General features: G+C 42.1%; 1 protein-coding gene across 7 annotated transcripts in view; it reads left to right on the plus strand.

Moving 5' to 3' along the window:
• Nucleotides 1-17,988, plus strand: part of PHACTR1 (phosphatase and actin regulator 1) — a 467,204-nt gene that overhangs the window by 394,473 nt on the left and 54,743 nt on the right. For all 7 annotated transcript variants that reach the window (XM_019543373.1, XM_019543365.1, XM_019543388.1 and 4 more), the window contains one exon: nucleotides 15,263-15,471. In XM_019543373.1, the coding sequence (XP_019398918.1) occupies nucleotides 15,263-15,471 (209 nt within the window). The remainder of the gene's footprint in view (nucleotides 1-15,262; nucleotides 15,472-17,988) is intronic.

Consider the following 17,988-nt stretch of genomic DNA (forward strand, 5'->3'; position numbering starts at 1 on the left):
CTAGCAGTGGGATAGGAGGCAGTATTCGAATTACACTTTGACTTTTGGGGAAGTCTGCAAAAAAAATTAAACCAGTTCATTGATTAGCAAGTCCACCTAAGTAAAGGAGCAATCCAATCAAAGATTCCCCCAGGTTATGATTTTCAAATCTTACAGGCGGGGCTCTTGTCTCCTATGGAGGGCTCAGCCCCCCCCCCCCCAATCCCTGAGCTCCCCCTTAATTTGCACCCTGATAGGAGATAACACACTTTAGACATGTGCCATAGAAAGGTTAGAAAAATGCTGAGGGCACAGTCCTGTTGCCTTCACTTTGTTAGCCTAGCTGGCCAGGGCCACATGGTAGAATCAGCTGCATCATCCTCAGATATGATCTAATGTACATACTCCTGGCCACAGGGAATTGCCAGTAAAGGACTCTTGTGTCTCCTGGAGTTACCTCTGGGGAAAAGCAGCTCAGGACAAGTCAAGGTGCTAATTAAATAGTCTGGCTAGCAAGTCATACAAATTGTATTTCATTCTTCAGAGCTAATGAAATTTCTCACTGATGACTTCATTTTGGTATCTGTTACCCCACTGTAATGGACACTCAGGTCTCTAAACTACCATCATTCCTGTGTCTATAGGTCAGTTTACCTACTAGGAAGAAAATTATATAGTTTTTGTTTGTTTTAACTATTCATTAGCAGCTGGAACTGGGCAACTTTGTTAAAAATGAGTAAGCAAAGAGTGACTTCTCAGTATGAAGCGTGAGTCCTCCTTCACAGAATAGAGTAAGAAAAATGGTGGCATCGATATGTTTTCACATTTTAAATGGAAATGAATACCAGTTCTTAATAAGATACATAATACAACTTTGCTTGTTTTTAATTGAGTAACTATTTTCCTTGAACTTCACTGATGATTTCAGTCCTGTCAAAACAAATCAGTAATATTTGCAGTACTTAGAAGATGAAAGAACTGATGCCTTATTACTCTGGAAAAGCAGTCACTGTTTTCTTAATGTATGTGGACCACACATTTACAAATATGACACATTCTGTTACATTCTTAACTTAATTTTCTGAGAGTCACTCTGTTTTCAGTAAATTCGTTAATAACGTCAAATAGATTACTGTAGCTTTCCAGAATAGATGTATTTGATTAGAGAGGGGATTAGTTTCACCAAGTGATATATTTTCTTCATATTTTTGACAGTAATACTTATCTAATTGTATAAAAGCATGTTTAAACCCAAAGGAAGTCATGTTGAGGTATTTGTTATAGGACATTTCAGTTTGAATATCTTGCAAGTTTCGTAAATGCATGTGTTTTAGATATTTCTTCTATATATAATTTAACAGTCATGTTCATTACACATGCAGGGTCTCAAATTGGGTCCTAAGCTTTTCTATGGCTTTCAGCATAGTACACTGTTGGATCACGGCACCCACGTCATTGTCTGAGGAGGAAATGAAATTCCTGGCATTATGCTGCAACACTAACTAGGAAATGTTAACATCACTAGGTAGCAATCACTTTTGCTGATTCTGGTCCTGATCTAAAAAAAAAAAGCGAGAGGAAGAAAAGAGAATATTAGAGTATTTGAGACCAGAGGTGCTCAACCTCTGGCCCATGGGCCAAATGCAGCCCATAGAGCCATGGTACCTGGCCCCCAGGTCAGAAAATTTGACAGTGGGAGAGCTGTGGCAATTAATACCTCCACCGTCCCATGCTGCCAAATTCTCAGACCTCAAGCCCTGAGCAACAGGTTGGGGTCGAGCCACACCCCCTCAACCCCTTTGCCCCCCCACATCTGTATCAGGGCTGGGCCATGCCCCTTCCCCCCCCTTCCATGGGGCCAGATTGGGGCTGGGTCAAGCCCTTCTCTCCATAGGATTTGTGAGGGTCCAGCCAGGATGTCAGCAGTCAGGCCTGCAGATAGGCCTCTAAAGGAGGTCAGCTGAGTAGGGATGCAGGCTAGTGAGGCATCAGTCTGGATCAGCAGAGTAGAGATCCAAGAGACATAGGCTGGGGTGCAAGCCAGGGTCAGAAGCCAGGAAATCAGAGAGTGAGGCACAGAGTTCCAGGGAAAATCCAAGAGCAGGGTCAAGGAAAGCTGAAGCTGAGTCATGAGCCAAGAGGACCAGGGAACTGGTGCCAAGTTCCAGGGAAGATGCAAGAGCAGAGTCAGAGAAAACCAAGTCAGGAGCCAGGAGAACCAGAGAAAGCAGCGAACTTGAAGCTTGCCAGAGCAATCTGAGGCTGTTGTCAAAGTGTGCCTACACCCTGAAGCTGCAGATATGCTTAAAAGGACTGAGTGGTGCTCTCAGCAGCCAATGCACACAGGGAACTGAGGCAGTCACATTAGCCAGGGATCAAGGTCAGGTGTGGAAGCTCAAGAGCTTATCCTGGCAGGGCCTGACTGGCCAAAGGCCCTGACAGGACTGGGCTGCTCCCCTTCCCACATGGCTGGATGAGGTCCTGCTCTGACAGCCCTAAGCACCATATTGGAACCCTGAGCTGAATCCAGCCCATGGATGGACTGGGCACTGCCCATCCAGCCCGCTAACTAAAATTGTTGAGCACCACTTGTCTAGACTAACTGCCCCAAATACTGGAATAGTTGTGTTGTCAGATGGAGTCAGCTATGGTGAAAAAATACTGTGGAATTTTTACAAGCAAGGATGATGTTGGTGGCCCCAAAGTGAACCACAACCATCCATATTCAATCAATGTATTGTTAAGGCAGGTAAATCTTTCTTTTCTCTCTAGCTTCTTGGATCCTGAGTAGAATGGGATTTCCTCTGCTCTGGTATCTCCTGTTGAATTGGCTTTATCCTACCACCCACCTGTACTTTTCTCTTCAAATTGTCCAGTATTCTTTTCTTTTCAACCCCCATAACTGCTCCTGTCACTACCCCCCATGTTTTGGACAAGAACAAGGAAAAAATAAAGAATCTTCTCCATTTAGCAACACAGGTTTTTTGCTTTAAATGACCATATCTTTAGAGTCTTAATAGTCTAAATACATTTAAAGCCCAATATGTGAAATTAAGGAGGAAGTGACTTGCCAAACAGTTAGAAGCCTGTCAGAGAATCTTAAACTTTAGGTGAGTATGGGAATGGGAACCAGACACTATGTTGCACTATGCTGTGTAACAGTGATCAGGTTAACTAATGTATCTGCCCCCGTTTCCCTTTTACAAAAGGGGGGTGATTGCACTAACTTGCACCTCAAGGATTTTGTGAGCATTACTAAGCTAGTATTCTTAAAACAGTGAAAACCAAAACCTTTATATAAGTGCTAAGTATTGTATAAAATTACATTTAATCCTGAGTCTTGTTAAGGATCTGCACTCACTTCTGGTCTAGTAAAAGTTATAGAATCTGAGGTAGATAGCAGTTTTCCTACCAAGGGATAGCAATGTGTCACAATTTAAACTGAGGGCTAATTCAGAATAACAGACTTCTAGAAAATAATATATAAAAGAATTATAGAAAAGTAAGGTTGGAAGGGACCTCAGGAGGTCTTCTAGTCCAGCCCCCTGCTCAAAGCAAGATCATCCCTATCTAAACAATTCTAGGCAACTGTTTGTCTAACCCAGTGGTACTCAAAAACTCTTGCCCTGCAGGCTGACTGGGTGGTGCCTGCACATCTGCAGCTGTATCTGGCTGGTGGGCCTGATTCAGGGAACACAGGGGCCTGATTCCACAGCAGAGGGAGATGGGGAGGCAGCCTGGCCATCTGGCTGCACAGGGCTTGGGAGTTTGGCAACTGGGGAGGGTGGCTATATTAATTGCCATTGCTTCACCACCACCAAATTTCCCAATCCATGGGGAGCCCCACATGTCATAGTTTCATGGGCTGGTTTTGGCCAGCAGGCCAGGGGTTGAGCACACATGGTCTAACCTGTTCTTTAAAACATCCAAGGCTGCAGATTCTACAGCCTATCTAGGTAATCTGTTCCAATGCTTAACCAGCCTTATTGTGAGAAAGTTCTTCCTAATATTCAACTTAAATGTCCCTTTCTGCCATTTCAAGCTACTATTTCTTGTCCTGATTCCTGCAGCCAAAGAGCATAGTCTGTTATCATCTTTTTCATAACTCCCCTTCAGGCACTTGAAGATTATTATCAAATCCCACCTTAGTCTCACCTCTCTTCTCCAAACTAAATAATCCCATTCCTTCTAACCTTTTCTTCTGAGTCATGTCACTAACTTTTTAAAACTGGGATCCCAAGGTTTTCTTGCCATATATATTAGCTATCAGAATACTTCACACTAGAACTCTCTCACCTTTTAGTGCAAAATAACTGTCAATGACTTACTATATGATTTACTAATGCTGCTTTTCTGGCTTCACATTATCTCTTATAAACTGTCAGCCTTTAAAACATTAGGGATAGAACCTGAAGAAATGACTGCTATAAAAACTTTTTCTTTCAACTATTTATCTTTGTTGAAGATTTGTATCCAACCAGTATAAATTGCAGCTCTGGTTTTCAGTGAAAGACTTGGAAGTTGAGAACACATCTTTGAATCCCACATACCACAAGGTATCTATCAAGAAAAATCCTGACTGAATTCCATTTGCGCTTCTTGGAGTGCACTTTTGTAGAAAAGTGTCAGTTTGGTGGTCTAGGATACCAGAGTCTGCAGAGGGCTTGGTCCTGCTGACTTCAATAGGAATTTTATGGAAGTAAAGCCTACAGAATCAAACCCAGAGGAGATGCTGCAAAAGCAGTAAAGACAAGCCTTACAAAACAGTTTCTGCTCTCCTCCAGTGTTTCTTAACCCTGACTTGAAGGCAATTCCTTTGGGGGTGAGGCTACTCTAATTTCCAGCCAGGTTGTCTGATGTAGCTGCCAATTAGTGTCAAGCACCTGTGTACTCTTGTAAACTAGCAATTGGATTCAGGCTGCAACTTCTTTGATAACAGACTACTGAACAGCTATCAGCTTCCAGTGACCATTACCCTTGACTATATTTGAACCAGAGTTTCTGTGATGAGTTCCTTTGGGATATCCAGTTGCTTCAGACTATAATTTTATAAACTAAAATGTATTAGAGATTGCTACCAATAGTCCTGTAAACATTATCAAGTGTATCTTGGACAAAAAACATTTATTTTCTATGACACTTGTCAAAAAATTGCTTTCTTTGGTCTAAATTTTACCAGGACCCAAGAATAGAAAATTTTAATATTTATAGCTATTTTTTCTCTCCTATACTCGAGTACTACATAAAGAAATCCACAGTAATGTGAATCATTTCTGGATTTTAGTTCAAGTAACCAATTTTGATTTGTCTGATAGTTTGGTAGAATTTCTTGTGGTAATCATGCGCCTTTGAGTAACAGATCATACGCATGCCTTCCAGTATGCACAGAGGAGATAAAGGATGATGCTTTCTTCCTGTTCTCTAGTTCTTTTAATTGCTTTAGTTCAAAAGGAAGCACTTATTGGCTTGTGCTCTTTACAACCTAGTAGTTTCTTTAAAGCCCTCCTTTCAGGGCGTTTGTGCCTTTCAACATATTTGTGCATGTGTTTGCTTCCTTGTGCCTTTAATAAAAAGGAAATCCGTTTTTAAATTTTTCTTTCTGCCTTTTTCTTAGGGTTGTGGCCCAGGGTTGGCCTCGGGTGCCACCCTTCCCCTTAATTTTATTTGTCCACAAAACTCCCTAATCTGGAGATTGTCATGTCCTCTGCCACTTCTTTTTCTTTTCCTTTTTTTCTACTTCTGTCTCCTTTCTTCCTTAATTTGAGAGAACGTACATCTTAAACTATGTGGCATCTCCCCAGTCACTGGTATTTAAACTCTGCCTATCTTCTGACACTCCCATGCCTGCCTCCAGTGTGTACTCTAAATACTTATAGTGCCTCAGAGAAACCCATATTCTTGCAAAATCCTCCTTATACTGGTCATGTGTCCTGAGCTGAGAAGGGTGCAAAACTAGAGTTCAGCGCTTCCTCGTGAATAAGTTCATGGAATCCACCTCCATTAGGAATCAGTCAGGTACTAGTCATCTCTCAGGACCAATTTTTTAGCAAGACTTTCCATCTCTACAGCTCCAAGGAGATCTTCACTGGGTTGTATTTCCAAGACTGGATCCTGGGTGAGATCCCTATCCCAGGGCTACACAAGGAAGACAGTAATTCTAACTGCCTTACTCTGCATAATCCAAGACCTCATGGTATCACAAAGAGCAATTCTGCTGTTCCAGTGCATACCTCCACTCTCACTGAGAGAGCTCCATGTAGCTTTTTGGCCAGCTACCAGTGACTCCCTCTTCACATGGACTCTATACTGCTGTTCCCTGCTGACTTGTCCAAAATTCTTTCCATGGACACACCACTGAATCAAGCCTAAGCTATGGTTCTCAGGCCCAACTCAGGAACCAACTTCAATGGCACCACCTAAAGAGATTGGCTAGCTGGAGTTTTCATCTGATTCTGATTTGGAGCATGGTTCAACTGTTTGCATAGCCACCCTCGAGGTCCAGAGATTCATGTAAAGAGCAGGCTTGGCTTCAAATATACGTCCTCAGGCATCTTGGTTCCTGCCTAATAGCTGCAGAGCTTCTATCCAGCCTTCCCAGTGTGGCCAAAAGGAATCTATAGTCCTTAGTCTATCCCAGCTATCAGGAGTAGGTTCTGTTATTGAGTCACACTTTTCTACTTCACTGGTCCAAATTCTTCTGGGCCATTTGACAAAGCTCTCCCCAGACCAAAAGGATTCTCCAAATACAAATCCAGGACTGGGTGAGTTGTGCAATGAATCCCTTTTCCCCTTCACCAAACCAGGCTGTTCCACCAGTGGCATTTCAGAAGTATGCTTAGAGGGGCATTTGTGTAGCCCAACCTGTGTAAATTTCCCTGGAGGAAGTTAAAGAGCTGTTTTACAGACTAGCACTTCAGGCTTAATGGTGTCGCTTTACCAATCAGTGGGTGCATCTACATGAGATGCTTTATGCACAGTAGCCTAATAACACTGTGCAGTAGTGTGTCACAGCATGGGTGATTCTAATACACTACTGCACAGTAGCATCCCTAAAAAGGCATTCGCCAGAGCTACTGTGCAGTAACTCTAGTTTCTGCACGTTTAGTTAGAACTTCATTAAGCAAGTACTAAATTAAATGTGCAGTAACTACTGCACATTAATGAATGTGTAGACACACCCAGTGTGAGGTATCAGTGAACCTAGCCAAAATGGTTTGGCAAACTCCAGTTCCTTGTTTGCCTACTGCAAGAAGGGACAAGAATAAATATCAAGTTCTCCAAATATCTCTGTAGCCATCTTTTACCCTCTTCAAGAAACACACTATCCACTTCTTGTAGGTTTCATCTCACTAGATTTTAGAGGAATGATTTCACCTTTCCTCCTTGAGTAAATGATTACCAGCATGACAATAATCTAAATTCAGACTTCTCACATAAATCTCTTCTCAATAGCACCATAGTTAGTCACAGCAGTACAACTTCTTTGCACTTCTGATTTTATTAAGAGGGTACTACAGAGTAACCAAAGGTGCTTATAATGATAGTTAACTCAGAATTCTTCACATTTATGTGTTGAGTTAAATTCTAAAACGAGCCTGCTTATCTGTGGTTTTGATGTGTGACAAGCAACACAGCAAGATCCTCAAATTGCTTTAAAATGGGTTATTTGAACATTTAATAATTTGTTTAATACATACTACTGTCAGTCCCACAACCTTTGAAAACTGTTGTGTAATAAGCCACATGCCAATGCATATATTCTGAAAGCAAAAAGGAAATCTACACACTTTGGAGTTGTTTTATGACCTTGACTGTCTTTCATATACTTATCTGCAATACTGCAGATACTCCACAGTTTCACAACACCCAGTCAGATGACTTGAAGAATCAGACTAGTGTAGAGAAGAACAGTTTTAATCAAGCAGCGCATAGAATATCAGAAAAAAGTCAAGCTTAAAATAGAAAGTGCTGTTGTTGGGAGGCTGGGTGACTGAGGGATACAATAATGGGAAAAGGAGCCTTCCATTGAACTAGGTCACTAGTTCAAATCAAGCCCCAGTAAGATAGTGCTGGAGAACTATTACTGCCTGATCACTAATTGTCAGCCTAAATTGTTGGTCTTGTTATTTTCACAGGAATGAATAATCCATCTCCCCAAAACACTCTATCACAATTAGCACTATGGTTGGCAGTCCTGTCTGAAATGTGAATGATTAAAATTAGTGGAACCCTGATCTGCCCTTCTGCCCTTTCATTGGTCCTTCCAAAACAGATTTAGTGACCTTGTACTGCCTGTGTGCATGCTTTTTTTAAACTCAGCTGAATGATTTTGCTGCCTAGTGTTCACTGTCTTTTCTTTTTTTATATCTAACAGCATTATGCTGGGCATTATTATCTCTAAGAGATTAAATCTACATCTTCTGGATTTCCTGTAGCTCCCATTGAAAGGTTATGCAGGAAAATAGATAAGGGGGAAACAGGCATTTTTAAAAGAGAAAAGGTAATTGAATTTAAATTATTAAAACTTATCAATCAATTAAAAATTAATTAAAAGTTTTTAATTCTTCATTAGAAGAACTCAGTTGATGTATCCCAAAATCACTTCTGAGATAAAAATAGATTTATGTAAAAATCATTGAAATCTAATACAGAAATTCACAACCTAATTTTTCATAAATATTTAATATTGTAGGGTGCAAAACAGATATCTCTAGGCAACCTGAGTTCTCTCTAAGAGGTTCAGCCCATGAAAACATACCTTGGTTTGTTAAGCTATAATACTAAACCAGTTAACAAGAAGATCTCTCATGAAGCTAGACATAATAGTAGAAATGTGGCAGCATTCACTATGAGCCCTTAAATGCCCTAAAATTTCTAAGCACTTTATAGAATAACAATGTAGCTGCAAAAGTCACTTCACCACCTTCACCAACTACTCTGAAATGCAGTCATTTCTGGGGTGAAATTTGGTAACTGCTTAACACAGTCCATATCAACAATACAATGAAGGTTAGGACAGGAAGTGAAGAATAACCATTGACATCACAGTCATCATCATCATCAGTGGCAATCCCTTTCAGTTGAGGATGAATGTCTTCCATGATTGTGTTATCTGTGGGTCTGCAAATGGCTTAGAAGGCCAATCTAGGATTAACAGGTTCTATTGCAACTCAGGCACATGTTTCCATGCAGAGTGGATGGCTCTGCATTCCTGATTTGATCCATGACACACTGTTTCTAACTTTTCCATCTCCTGTTGTCATTGTGGGTTTCAAAGTACTGAGATCCCTGTAGCAAACTCTTCCTCCATTTGGCAGGGTCCTCAGAGATAGTATCCTGTGAGTTGATTTCAGTGTTTCATTTTTTCAATTTGGCCTTGAGGACATCCTTGAAGTGCTTTCTCTGCTTTCCTCTTGAGCGTATACCTTAACTGAGCTGGAAGAATGAAGCTTGCTTTCGGAGTTTGGAGGCAGAGATCCGGATGACATGGCTGGCCTAAAAAAGTTGGTGTTGAATGCTCATTGACTTGGTGCTTGTGGTGTTTGCTTACAAGAAGACGCTAATGTTGGTGCGTTTGTCTTCCCACTAGATTCAAAGGATCTCCTATAGGCAGCATGGATGGTACTTCTCCAGCAACTTGAGGTATCTCCTGAATGTTTTCCAAATCTCGGCTCTATGGGCAACTGGTGCCTCCTGAGTCAAGGGGGGCACTTATCCCCCCAGCAGCCAGTCAGCAACTAGTGAGGTCCTCTCATGGCCAATCACACTGACCCGGAAGTGCCAGCGGCACACCCAGAAGTGCCAGTGGCGCTTCTCCTGGTGCCCCCATTACCCAGACAGTGCTCTTGGGGCGCACGAGTGCTTCTGCCTACCCTCCCCACCCCCCGTCGCCTAAGCAGGGAATGCTAGCTGTCAGGGGGTGCACCAGCATTCTTATGGGGAGCACGTGCACCCCTGTGCACCCCCTACACATCACTACTGCTCAACTTCATACAGTAAGGTAGAGATAATGACTGCTTGATAAACTGTGAGCTTGATTTCAAATCTTATGTCACACTCTTTCCTGTGGTGGACAGCAAGGTGATCTTTGTAATTTCCACAGATGGACCCTTCTCCTTTCATGAAGATTGTCATGATCATGGCATCCCTACGGTCCTTAAGATGAGAGAACAAAGCTGTGATGTAAGCTTCTGTCTTGAAGAGTTTGGCAAGAATTCCATGTGCTCCAGATATTTTGTCATTCTTCATCTGTTTTTTGCTTTTTGTATCTTGTCAAGTGTTGGAGGGATTCCAAGATCATCTCTGGTGGCACTAATAAAACCATGTATATCATGGATGTCAGTGAGATGTTGAATCTCCTTGATGTTGAATCTCTCTCACCTAGTCTTCCCCCCCGTGTTCTTCATATCATGGGTCCTCTTTGGATCTCTGCTTTGATTTGTTGGTGATTCAGTTTCTTTTCCTTGGAATTGATGTCATTTCACTGAGCACAAGACCTTGTGCTTACAGTCAGTCAACTCTTGGATCTCCTAGCCATTCTCATCAAACCAGTCTTGATGTTTCCTGGTTGTGAATCCAAGTGTCTCTTTGCAGACAAAGGTGACTGTGGACTTGAAGGTACCCCAAGCACTGCTGGCATTCTCCTATTGTTGTTGATAGGAATTCTTCAATTTTTTGTTCAGGCCTTCGTGGAAGAGGTCTCACTTCATTGGTTTTTTGAGTCCTTCGATGTTGACCTTCCCTTGACATTGCTTCTGCTACAGCCACAATTTGGGAGCCAGTCTGAGTGACATAACTAAGCAGATAAGTCCATGATCAGTCCAGCAAACATCAGCTCCTGTAGACTCAATAGCTTGAGTGATATGGATATCTTAGCAATCCCAGGCTCAAACAATGACACAGTCAATCAAGTGCCAATGCTTAAATCGTGGGTGTTGCCATAATGTCTTGTTCCTGTTTTTCTGGAGGAGCAGGGTGTTGGTGATGGTGAGTCTGTGTTCCATGCATTTGGTCAAGAGGAGGATGCCTTTGGAGCTGATCTTTCCTACTCCTTCGTTGCTGATGGTTCTGTTCCAGAGATTTGAGTCTCTTCTAATTCTAGCATTGATATCACAGAGCAGAATAAGTCTGTCTTCCTCTGGAACATCAGAGAGGACTTAATCCAGGTTGGCATGGAATTTCTCCTTGGTTTCATCGGCAGCATCAAGAGTTGGGTCTTTTGCATTGATAACAGTGGCACATTGTCTCCGTGCCAATTTAAGATGAAGAGTCATGAGGCACTCATTAACTCCAATAGGAAATTCTTTGAATTGGTTTATGAGTTCATTCTTAATGGCAAAGCCGGCTCCCTGAAATCAGAGTTCTCATTCCTGTTTATCCTTCCACAAGAGGGTATAACCACCTCCTTGTTCTTTGAGCAGCCTGTCTCCTGGTCACTGGGTCCCACTTAGTGCAGTGATGTCAACATTGTGTCACCTGAGTTGTCAAACCATGATTACAGTGTGGCACTCACTATTAGGATTGCCCGGGAGGGTCCTGATGGTCCAGGTCCCAAAAACAATTGTATACCTTTGTTGATTTTGACCACAGTAAAGATGATCCCACTGGATGCAGTTATCCAGTCAGGAAAAGAGTGGGTAGGCAGAGTATGCTTAAGCCACCTTTTCTAGCCCCCTCCCCATGTAGAGTGAGAGGGGCAGATCCTAAAAAGTGTTGCTCACTCACAGCTACAGAATCACACCCCTGCCAATCCAAGTGCTAAATGACCTTCTTGTTACTGCCACCTACATGCCAGTTCATGACTGGGAGTTTCCAGGCCTCACAAACCTGCTCCTGTCATCACTAGTTGGTTGCCAAAGGGCTTGAAAGCTGGTGAAAGCTGTGCTAAATCCATTTTCATGGAAGGCGCCTGTGCGTGATTTCTTTTATCATAGAGAAGCTACTGCTTATCATCTTCCACATGGTTTTTGACAGAACAAGGCCCTGATCCAATGACAAGGAGGCCAAAACAATTGGAGATCTCCCTCTGCTACAGTCTTCATCCACTTTCACAGCTGTTGGGATTCTAACATCCTCTTCTAGCTGCTCCACCATTGAGGACTTGTAGATCCATGGCTGGGGGCTAGACAGGCTTATTATAGTGGTAACCTGTACTGACCATGTCACAGCACCATTAGAGGTTATATGTGACTTTTCAGGAGAAAGAATATTGCCATCTGCTGTCCCCACCACATCCTGGGGGTGCTGCAGCTGCTTGGTCTACAACTGCTTATTCATCAGAGTAAATTCTGCTGCTTTCACAGCTAACCTTCCCTGAAGGTCATTCCACTATCTGCCACCTGTGGATGTGCTGGGTAGCACTATAGTTCTGCTGCCAAACATCACAGTGGGTGCGTCTACATGTGCAAATGATGCTGGATGGATTTACTCCAGAGTAATTTACTCAAAAGTAAACCCACCCTGGGCAGATGTCTACACATGCACCTATTTGGGGCTGGCAGGGAGCACAGGGCTAGGAGACAGCTGTCTCCTGGTGGGGGCTGTGAAATTGTTCCCTGCTTCTGGGAGCTGCCTGCTGCTGGAGTGGGCTCCAGTGGTGTCTGAATTTCCCCATCTTTAAAAAAAAGTCTTTGTTGACACTTGGCTTTCTTTATAGAGTGCATTAAGATCTATGCATGAAAAAGCTAAATACTAGTAATACACATCTGTACCTGTTATAGTGTAGGAAGCAATGAAATCACAGCCTAAGATACGATTTTCCAGCAGAAATATGACTAAATGGTTAGAGGGTAATGCAAATAAATAAAATAAATACATTTCTCCCCTGTGCCTGGCTTTTGGGGATGTCACAAGTGACTCATTATTTCTGTAAATCTAACTTAGAATTGCTCCCAAAACAGAGAATGACCCATGAGGCTCCCACATGAATGTATAGACTGACAGTACCAGTGTGCATTTGCACCTCTTTTTTTCATTCCTGTAGACCTCCTTGCTGATAGTCTCCAACTAAACATGACCTTCACTGTATGCATCTGAAAGCCAGTAGTTTCAGATGCATGTGGTTGAATGGGGATGAATGCAGTTATCCCCATTCATTTTTTGTTCCATTGTATCCCAGATAAAGTGAAGAAAAAACCCCCTCAAAATGTACATTCTGTTTCAGCTTACCTGAGCCCAAGACAGAAGATGCAAAATGCAAAAAATAAAATAAAATAAAAGGGAGGGGGCAGGGATGGGAGGAGTATAGAACCATCTGTTAGTTCAAATTATTTGGCAAGCTTGGAATGGCTTTCTTAATCTTGCCTTGGTTGATAGAGAATTCTAGATATTTCCCAGGGCTTTAATGTCTGTCTGTCTGTCTTTTTCATAAGTAATGTATGCACACAAAAACTGCATTTAAAAGATCTTTATTGAAGTTTCAAAGTCAAGAAATGTCAGATATGAGGCCACCTGTGCAACTATAATTCAGTCCTACTGCACATATGCATTATGAGGCGGTCTGAAGTTCCATTATTGTATACTATTTTTTTACAGGACCCCTGCTTCAGTGCACAGAAGGAAAAGTGATCACTGTATGCACAACTATTCTATATTTTGTTTTATCTTCATTGTTCAATATGAGGCTTTTATTCTTATTTTACTACACTGATCTGAAGACAGTATTATTAATTTCCTCATGGTTTCATCACCATAGTATTCATGTGTATCACCCTAGTGTGAGTGTTTCACCACTATTAATTAATTTCTCTGTAGTGAAGGGGGAAGAAGGTAGATGAAGAGGTCACCTCTTCATTTTGCAGATAAAGTAGTAGTACACACATATTATGTTTAAAGTATATATGAATTTTGGGTGCCCAATTTGAGACACCTAGAACTTAATTTATTTTCCACAGTACTTAGCTTCCTGTAGCACTTCATGCATTCAGTGCACAGGTCCCATTGACTACTGTTTCAGCCATTCATGTTCAAAGTTTCTTCAAGTCAGACCCCAGAGTATTAAGTTGGGACCCCACAAAATCAGGCATGCAAAATTAAGTAAAACATCTGTGAAAAGTTTAATTTAAGTTACTTGATTAGCATTACAGAGGAATTCTGTGATGGAGACAGAAGCAAAATCAGTTCTCCAGAGCAGCATTCAACTTCCTTATCTTTTGGCACTTCACTTTGCAACCTTAAAAATATTATTTTAATTGTGTGGAGTGGTGTGGCGTGCATGTAGATGTGTGTAATTTCCCAGGTATTTTAAGTAACCTGAGAGGGGGCTCCAAATTTCTTCATGTGGCATTTTACTGATACTCTCTGTGGTTCATCAGCCAGGTTGGAACCTTCTGATCTACCACACAGACCTCTGCACTTGAGCTAATGGAAGAAATGACAGCAGCTTTAGTGTGGGCCAGGCCACAGTGTGGGCCAGGCCACAGAGAAAGAATGTCACACCATTTGCCAATGGGCTTGGCCATTATTTCCCTATGTCAGAGAAATGGTGAGACTTAAGAAACTTGGGTTCCCTCATGCACTGGTTCTTAATCCCAGTATGTTTCTTCAGCCAGCCCCAGTCACCCCATGACCCCAGCTCCTTGCCTGAGCTTAGTGTGCGTACCTCCAAACAAATTTCTTCCACAGCCTCCATTTTTCTCACTGGTTCTCAGTCCTGGCATCCCACCTCCGTGGCTTCCCAGCTTCAGTTTCCTGGTCCCATTAGTTCCTGCCTCTCCACCCAACCAGTCCTTCTTTAATCACTCTCACCGCAGCTCCAGTTGAGGCTCCCCTTGATTTGTCACCTCTATTTCCTGCCCCAGCCGGTCGAGATAATTTGTTCTCTGCCCTCCAGCCCCTGCATGTATTTTATCCAGAACTACTCTTTCCCTTTCCTCTGCCTGACTTTTATCTTTTCTGTATCTGAATCAGCTACCATCCTCCTCCACACTGTCTCAGTGCCAGCAGGAGGCTGAAAGACCCACTGGAGGCTTAATCATCACAAGGAGCTGGTGGGAAGATTTCCATTATATCTTCAAATTGTGTTTAAATATAGGTCCTTTGCCTCTCAGCCCTGGTTATCTAAGGTTTTAAATTTGAATCATCCTTTAATTTCCCAACTTAATTTCTTCTGTTTATCATATTTTAGTCCATTGGATTTCTTGTTGATAACTAAAACGTTTCTCTCCTTCCTTCTTTTCTCAAAAAATGCCTGCAGTTATACACCCCTGACTTCAGAGAAAAGCAGCCCTAACTATGCAGCTAATTCTAGTTCCTTCATTTGTTTTTTCTTGTTCTTTTCCATTAGCTCTGGTTTACACTCTGGTGACAGTGTCATGAAAACAGGACCTGGCGGCCTTTCAGACATGAGACAAGTGCCAACTGTTGTGATCGAATGCGATGACAATAAAGAAAATGTGCCTCATGAATCTGACTACGAAGATTCTTCCTGCCTTTATACAAGAGAGGAAGAGGAAGAGGAGGAGGATGAAGATGATGACAGTTCATTATTTACAAGTAATGATCATTTTTCTTTCTTTTATTTTTTTAAATTAATTTTCAACCCACAAAAAAATAGGTGCTATGGATTTATTCTTATGAGCCCGGTGTTGAACTCCACTGATCTTTTTTAAAGTAATAGCAGTATACATTTGACGCTTTTGAAAGAATCTGCCTTTCTATACTTATTAAGTAATGTCAGAATATTTACCTATATTTTTAATGAGGGTATTGTCAAGTAAAGAAATCCCCAAATATGACTTCTTTCAAAGAGCTGTTTTTTTTCAGAAGCACTCAGATTTGTTCTCCCTTTGAAATCAAAAGGATTTTTTCTAGTGAGTTTAGCAGAATCAGACATAAACCAACACTGAGCAATTTTACAAACACAGCCTATAGGATCAGAAATCGACCAGCATTGAGCAGTTTCACAAATACAACCTAAAGGCATCAGGACCAAATCCCAACTCTTACTTAGGTTTAACTTAGCTGTCTGTGGCCACATCTACGCAAGATATTGACTGTGCAGTTGTTACTATGCAGTCATTTAGTACTTGCTTAAGCAAGTACTAAATGTGCAGTAACCTGCATTACTGCATGGTAGTGCTGATGAACCGCTTTTTTGTCACACTGACTGAGCAGTAGCTTGAAACTACTGTGCAGTAGCATCATGTCATGGTTTCTGCCATGCTACACTACTGTGCAGTAGTCTTGGGCTACTGCTCAGTCAGAGTCTTATATAGATGCGGCCAGTGGGTGCATCTACACGTGCAATTAATTCTAAGCAATAAACTCTGGAGCAGTTTGAGCCAAAGTAAACTATTCTCAGACACAGTTTCTACTGCGCACCTGGGACAGCCGTGATTTGAGCCAGGGCAGAAGGTCATCCCCAGGCCCAGGATGGTGATGGCAGGGCTCCCTGGGGCATGAGGATGCTGAAAATGTATAGCTGTGTGGCTAGGCAGCAGGCAAGAGTCAGGGCCCCTGCTTGCTGGGCTGACTGGGTACAGTTTATGCCCATAGTCAGCATCTACAGGTATGTTTAATTGCAGTTAATTACTCTGCGAGTACTATCTTATGGCTGTGTAAATTAGTTTACTGTTGCCTAATAGTGTTGCACATGTAGATAATGATGCTTTACTTTGCAGTCAGTAGTCTACTCCACAGTTAAGTGCACGTGTAAATGCAGCCAGTTAGGGCCAGAGTACATCCGATAAGTGTCATGCAAGTGGAATCAGCTACCTTCAAATTTCTTGCAGGGAAAGAGAATTTATATGGGCAATTACTACAGTATCCATAACACAAACCTAAATTCACAGCCTAGCTTACCCTGCAGTAAAGTGTTCAGACAGCCATACCCTTAGGTAAACTCTTATTCAAGTCAGTGTGTATTTGCCTGAGCAAAGACTTCAGGATTTAGCTCTGGGATTTTTGTCAAAGTAAGAATTGAATAAAAATGAGGAAGGACTTAGACTTTGGCTCTGAAATTATAGCTAATTATATACGGGGCTATTTTAAATCTGAGTAACATTGCTATGTTGTCTGGCATGGATCATACATGTAGGAGAAGCATGTGCACTGAGATCACAATAATACAGGTACACAGTTCTGTTATGACTATTTACTTGACTTCCTGGACTCATTAAGAATAGAGATTTAACAAGGTGGGCTGCATTTAGCCTTTGTGCGCTGTGTTCATATTTGTTTTTAATTATTTAAAGCACTGACTTCAAAAGCAGAAGCCTGATTTGAGGTTCTTTTCCAGTGTTATACCCAATGTGATCCCAGTGACACCTGTGGAGTTATTCCTGACTTACACCAACATACAGAAGTTCAGAAAGAGATTACAAAAGCCTAAGCTATCACACAGAGAGTGTGTCTACATGAGATGCTTACTGCGCATTAGCCTAATAGCACTGCACAGTGGTGTGCCAGTCAAAAACCATGCTAATAGCCACTGCACACTGTGATTTGGTTAATGCGTAGTAAGTGTCACAAAATAACCATGCGCTGGTGCTACTGAGCAGTAACTAGTTACTGTGCATTTAGTACTTCATTAGGCAAGTGCAGTAACTGAGGTGCGTTAATGAATGTGTAGACGCTCCCAGAGTGAAATTCCTGCTTACAATAGGGACCTGATTCACCACTGCCCTGCACTTGGTGCAAATATTAATATCAGCATGGTGTACGTAAAACACTGTTCCTTTATTGGGTATCATTTTGCTCCTGCACTTGTCCCAGGTGGTGCAAGGTCATAGAATCATAGAAGAAGGGTCGGAAGGAACCTTGCAGATCTTCAAATCCGACCCCACCACCTGGGTGGGAGAAAAGACTGGACTCAGATGAGTTCAGCCAGGTAGTCGTTAAGCCTCTTCTTAAAGATCCCCAGGGTAGGAGCCAGCACCACTTCCCTTGGAAGTTGGTTCCAGCTCCTAGCTGCCCTAACTGTGAAGTAGTTCTTGCGGATGTCTAATCTAAATCTACTCTCTAATAACTTGTGTCCATTGTTCCTTGTCATGCCGGGGGGGCGCTAGGGGA

Source organism: Crocodylus porosus, unplaced genomic scaffold, assembly GCF_001723895.1.
Source record: "Crocodylus porosus isolate Cpor-Errol unplaced genomic scaffold, CroPor_comp1, whole genome shotgun sequence".
Lineage (NCBI taxonomy): Eukaryota > Metazoa > Chordata > Crocodylia > Crocodylidae > Crocodylus > Crocodylus porosus.